Source organism: Pholis gunnellus (genome assembly GCF_910591455.1).
Source record: "Pholis gunnellus genome assembly, chromosome: 24".
NCBI lineage: Eukaryota > Metazoa > Chordata > Actinopteri > Perciformes > Pholidae > Pholis > Pholis gunnellus.
Genome location: NC_136551.1, coordinates 1,118,910 through 1,124,909, shown reverse-complemented (window position 1 = coordinate 1,124,909; position 6,000 = coordinate 1,118,910). Strand labels below are relative to the sequence as shown.

Below are 6,000 nucleotides of genomic sequence, written 5' to 3'. Positions count from 1 at the left end.
AATACAGGAATCCTTCAAATTCATGACCCTGTGAAAGCCGCCTCGCCTCAGTCTGACAGAGCGTAGGAGGACACGGCGACTGACTGCCAAACGGCCCAAACATTGGATAAATATGTACATGCACTTTGGCTGTTTCATGGCGTAATATATGCAAACTTTTGCCAGAACAGTGTGAAGCAACATGGGGGGAAAAAGTCAACCTTCACCTGGAGAAAAACACTCATAGAGTGACAGTTTGTGCAGCAGAATCATGTGTTTTTGTCCTGCAGAAACGTCCCAAATATCCGTTTTTCAGTGAGTGTGTTTGTATTTGAAGGCTCAGAGCGATGAGTCCCGATTCAGGGTCAGTTTCCTCAGGGTCTGGGATCATCTGGAGGGCATGAGGGTCCGGCTGAACCTGCGTTCAAGGACCAGTTTGAGGTCCTTGTCCCTTTTATGCAACTTTATAATACTACTCTACAATTCAGAGGCAAATATTGTTACTTTTACTCCACGGGATTGAGAGCTTCAGATTATTAATTCAAAATATAAATCAACTGATGCATTAAGATGTGTGTATTATAGATTAAACTACTCAGCAGTATATAGCAATTCAAACACTGCAACATTAAAGTGATCAAGGCATCAATAATTACAATAGTTCTGAAACGGGTTTTTCTGCACAAGAAGTAATGTTACTTCAGTAAGATGCAGAATTAATACTTGTTATTGTTACACAGGAGTTTACTCAAGTAAATCATCTGAATACTTCTTGCACTACAGAAAAAATGGGATTTTTATTTTGCATAATAATAATAATAATAATAGAGAGACATGCTGAATGAAAGTATTAATTAAATTAGTTGAATACATTGTAATATTTGTAAATATATCTTTGTATATATATTATAAATATAATTATCATCGATAATTTGTTTATTTTTATCTGCATTCAAAATAAAATAAAATAAATACTAATAATAACTCATTCTATATGCCAATAATATTATTTTAATACTGTACTCCTCCTTAAGGTCTGCCCGGTGTGAACGCACTTTTCCGGTCTTTCCCGGTCTGCGGTGTGAGTCTCAGTTGGCCCACAAATCAGTCCACCTTAAGAAAACGTCTGCTCTCGCGTTACAGTGTCACACGGGTACACCGCGGGAGCGCGCACGGCACCAGCACGAGCAGCAGCAGCCCTGTCAAATCACACAACGAGGGTGACGCGCAGGCGGAGGACTTTACGTAAAAACGCCTCCGAGGACCTTTTTCTTTCAACGCGTAAAAGTCACGGTGTTTGCGGTAAATCGGTGTGGAAATACTTATGCGTGTGTATTATAATACAACAGTTGTGGAAGTTAGCCAACGTCTCGCTGGCGTTTGCAGCAACTAAAGCACTCAAAAAGTGGGTACTTTTTGGCTCAGTGGCGCACGAGACGCACACCAACCGAGGACTGACGTCAGGGGGATTTTACGGTCGCTTCTTTTATACTTTGTTTTATCGGTTATTGTTTCTCTGAGGGATGTAAGGTGACCGATGTGGAGCTGGTAACGTGTCCACGAATAACCGGGATAAAGACACTTTTATTAAATTTATTCTTTAGCCCTTTACTTTGTCTGAGTTCACCATGCTGGCGAACACGGCGCTTTACGCAGCGAAGAAACGGAAGAAGCCGGTCCAGAAAATGTAAGTAAACAACCATAAACTCAAACACAAGTCACTGTAATCACTGTACTATTCATATCAGACCTCATAGTGTGTCTACCTCATAGTGGTACAGAATATACTTGTGTGCAATAGTTTTATTGTACTTTCTGATCGTATTTCTTCTTTAATACTCGTGATATTCCTGAAGTCGCTCTGAGTCACTATTGTACTGCCTATTGTACTTTTACTGCACTACACCAATACTACCATTGCTTGTGGTTCAGTTTGTTATATATTCATAGTGTTTCCATAAAAAAACACAATGCATTAATACGTTTCTGATGCTTTTATTGCAGTAATATATACATATATATTAATAATACACGTTATATAAAGCAGATATGGTATTTCTATAGGTGGTTACAGCTGTGCAAACATCTCCCGTGGAGTGTGACCGTGTGCATTAAAGCCGTTGTTACATGGTAATAAGAGTAGTTATAAGTTGCACCCTGTGTTTGCAATAGTAGCTACTTTGTGCTGAATGAATAAAGGCAATAAAGTCTATTTTCCCTGCTGTGGTTATGCAATGTTGGCCAGCCAGACCCAGGTGGGTGCTGAAGTCCAACAGCCCTGCAGGCCTCTGCAGCATGGAAAATAAAGGAATATTTAAATCTAATTATACCATCGGAGACAGCTGGGCTTCCCAAACTCACCCGTGCACATTTTCTGAAATTTGTGCGTTTGAGTCGATGTATTGAATTTATTATTAAGTTATTATTAAGAGTTATTGTTTGAGTGTGCTCTGTAGGCGGGGAGGAACAAAAGGAAATCCCTTCATCATTATAATCATCGTGCCACATTCTTATGAGTTTATTTTTGACTGTATATTTAAACTGCCTCTTGTTTTTCCCTGAAATCTCCCTCGAGACCCCCTGGAGGGCCCCAAGCACAGTTTGAGAACCACCATACTGTAGCGCCAGAATCAAAGATTCTCCAGGGTCTGATGTACGGTAGAAAAAATGCTTTTTGTGCACAGAGGGCGCTTTTTATAACTGTTGTTTATAACAAACTGTTCTTCAGAGAACCTTATCTGTGCTGTAAAAACCTTTTTTAGAGGGGTTCCTTAATGCACCGTGCTCAAATAGTGTCAACTACACCCTTAAAGGTGCTGTAAAAACCTTTTTTAGAGGGGTTCCTTAATGCACCATGCTCAAATGGTGCCTAGACCCTTAAAGGTGCTGTAATGACCTTTTTTAGAGGGGTTCCTTAATGCACCATGCTCAAATGGTGCCAACTAGACCCTTAAAGGTGCTGTAAAAACCTTTTTTGGAGGGGTTCCTTTATGCATCGTGCTCAAATGGTGCCTAGACCCTTAAAGGTGCTGTAATGACCTTTTTTAGAGGGGTTCCTTAATGCACCATGCTCAAATGGTGCCAACTAGACCCTTAAAGGTGCTGTAAAAACCTTTTTTGGAGGGGTTCCTTAATGCACCGTGCTCAAAGTTCCTTTGATGCTGCTGTAAACTATTCACCAAAGTTCTGTTTTAAAGTTCTCCATTGCATTTTTGTGGTTTCAAACCATAAGTAGAGCTTTAAAGAACCTTCTGCGGAAGTATTGGAAAGCACCACAGACAAAGTGTTCTCCTTAGAACCTTAACAGTGGTGAAGCACCTTGGTAAAGGGGCCTTTAGACTCTCAGAACTAATTGAGAAATAGTTTGTTATGGACCGTTAATGGTGCTGCAGAGAACCTTGAGAGAGACCCTACATGTGGTCTCAGGAAACCTTTTATAGTCCTATAAAGAACCGTCTGGAGAAATGATCTGAAGCACCATGCCAGAGGGTTCCTCTTAGACCCTTCGTGGTGCTATAAAACGCTCTGTCCGTTTATCTTAGACCCTTTATGATGCTGTAAATAAATGTTTTGGAGATGTTCTCCAGGGCAGCATGCCTTAATATTTCCTTTAAGATCCACCTCAGTGCCGTAAAGAACAGTTCTCCAAAGCACCGTGCAGAAATGGGGTTTCCTGGACCCTTCGCGGTTCTGTAAAGAACCCTTTCAGAACATTACAGTGAGAGCTGCTCTGAGCCTCCCAGTCTTCCTCACAGTGAAGTTGTGATTTTTTTCCTTTAACAAGCCAGACGGGGAGTGTTAACCGCCCCGTACAGAACCACAGGACTAAGCAGAGAACCACGGCCAGAACCGTGGTTTCTGTGTGTGTGTGTGTGGTACTACCTGCATTAATCATAATCAGGACGTGGAGCGAGAGCGCTCTCACGCTATGTTTCCACGAGGGAGGGAGGGAGGGAGGGAGGGAGGGAGGATGGCGTAATCTGAGACTCGCTGTGTGTTTTTCCTCCTCCTCCTCCTCCTCCGGCTTCCACAACATACTTATTTTTCCTGTCTTTCCTTCCCTCTCTCTCTCTCTCTCTCTCTCTCCCTCTCTCTCTCCCTCTCTCCCTCTCTCTCTCTCTCTCTCTCTCTCTGGGTGTTTTTTTGGGGGGGTTGTTTCTTTCCTCCCTCAACACAAATTAACATAGTTCTGTGTCACGCAAACGCTTACATAACTCTGCCATGTTCGCTCCCAGGGAGTTTATCTTTCCTTTCTTTTTTCTTTTTGTTTGGGAAATGGTGTGTGAGTTATGAGTGTGTGTGTGTGTGTGTGTGTGTGTGTGTGTGTGTGTGTGTGTGTGTGTGTGTGTGTGAGAGACAATTTAACACACAGACAGGTCTAGAGGCGGTTCGCAGCAGCCTCCCCTGAGGCAGTTTACCTTCATGTTGACACTGTTGTACGAGGAGAGCATTTAAATTCACGGGGATTGTTGTGTGTGTGTGTGTGTGTGTGTGTGTGTGTGTGTGTGTGTGTGTGTGTGTGTGTGTGTGTGTGTGAGAGACAAACAGGAAGATGTTGATGCACGGCCAACAGTATGTGGACGTGTGTACACCTGGGCGAGTATCGGGTTGATGTTAGGAATGGATAGTAGAGTAATCTGATTACTGTAGCTCTCTTATAGTGTTGTTGGTTCTTTGTCTTTCTGCAAAAAGCCAAAAGAAACAACCTCCATCGTGCCGTGATTTCTCTTTCAGTTAAGTTCATTTGTTCATGCATAAAAAGGCTGAATGACAAAAGTAGAATTCATATTATTCCACTGTTCTGTCTCTGCTCGAGCTTCTACGGCTTTGAGCTGAGCTTCAGGCTCTGTGCGGACCAGTTAAGTTGGCTTTTGGGCACAGAAGTCATTGCATGCTGCAGCATTTCAGGTGAAACTTAGTATGAATTCAGGGACCTGTAACAACAAACCAAAATAAAACTGGCTTAAAGTACACAAGTGTGTTAGATAGAGAGGACTTTGGTCAGATGTCATGCTGATTTGTAGCCGTTTCTCTTACGGCTGACATGTGACAGTCTCGCTTCACTCCCCAGACGGTACGACATCAGAACTCAGCGATGTTTGGTTTTGTGCGGTTTTATTGTGTAGGTGGTTACTTCCTGTGTTTGGGTACTCGGCGTACTCCGAGTATATACGTCAAGTACCTTGATTGTCAGGTATTTAATTGTTCTCAAAACAAAGCTGCTTTTATTTAAAGTGACTTAAACCATTGTCAAAATAGTTGCAGAGGAGTTCTGTGCTGATGGGCTACTGGAGGAAGAGAATAACAGAAACAAATAAAACGACAGGAAGTGAATTTAAACACACTCTGAGTTAAATCAGCTCCCTAATGCGCCCCCAACATCCCAGAAACTGTATAGTCTGTCCAAAACCACAGTGTGCTTTAATTTATGATGTTGTCAAAACAAAACATTTAACCACAAAGCCATTCAAAGTGCTTCACATGTAAAAGATCAAGTTTAAATGTGATTTAAGACACAATTCAACACTTATTTAGCATCGAAGCTTCAATCCTGTAATATCGGCTCTGATATCTCTCTGAGCCTAATATCGACTCTCTGAGCTTTATAATGACTCTCTGAGCTCTATAACGACTCTCTGAGCTCTATAACGACTCCCTGAGCTTGATAATGACTCTCTGAGCTTTATAACGACTCCCTGAGCTTTATAACGACTCCCTGAGCTTTATAACGACTCCCTGAGCTTGATAATGACTCTCTGAGCTTTATATCGACTCTCTGAGCTTTATAACGACTCCCTGAGCTTTATATTGACTCTCTGAGCTTTATAATGACTCTCTGAGCTTTATAACGACTCCCTGAGCTTTATATTGACTCTCTGAGCTTTATAACGACTCCCTGAGCTTTATATTGACTCTCTGAGCTTTATAATGACTCTCTGAGCTTTATATCGACTCTATGAGCCTTCTATCGACTCTCTGAACCTAATATCGACTATCTGAGCTTGATATTGACTCTCTGAG

The 6,000-nt window shown here is 41.9% G+C and overlaps 1 protein-coding gene across 1 annotated transcript in view; it reads left to right on the top strand.

The window, feature by feature from the left end:
- Nucleotides 1-1,206: 1,206 nt before the first annotated feature.
- The window catches only part of ahr2 (aryl hydrocarbon receptor 2), a 40,902-nt gene continuing 36,108 nt past the window's right edge, over nt 1,207-6,000 (top strand). The window contains 1 exon segment of the mRNA XM_079185491.1: nt 1,207-1,666. Coding sequence (XP_079041617.1) covers nt 1,608-1,666 — 59 coding nt within the window. The 5' untranslated portion in view covers nt 1,207-1,607.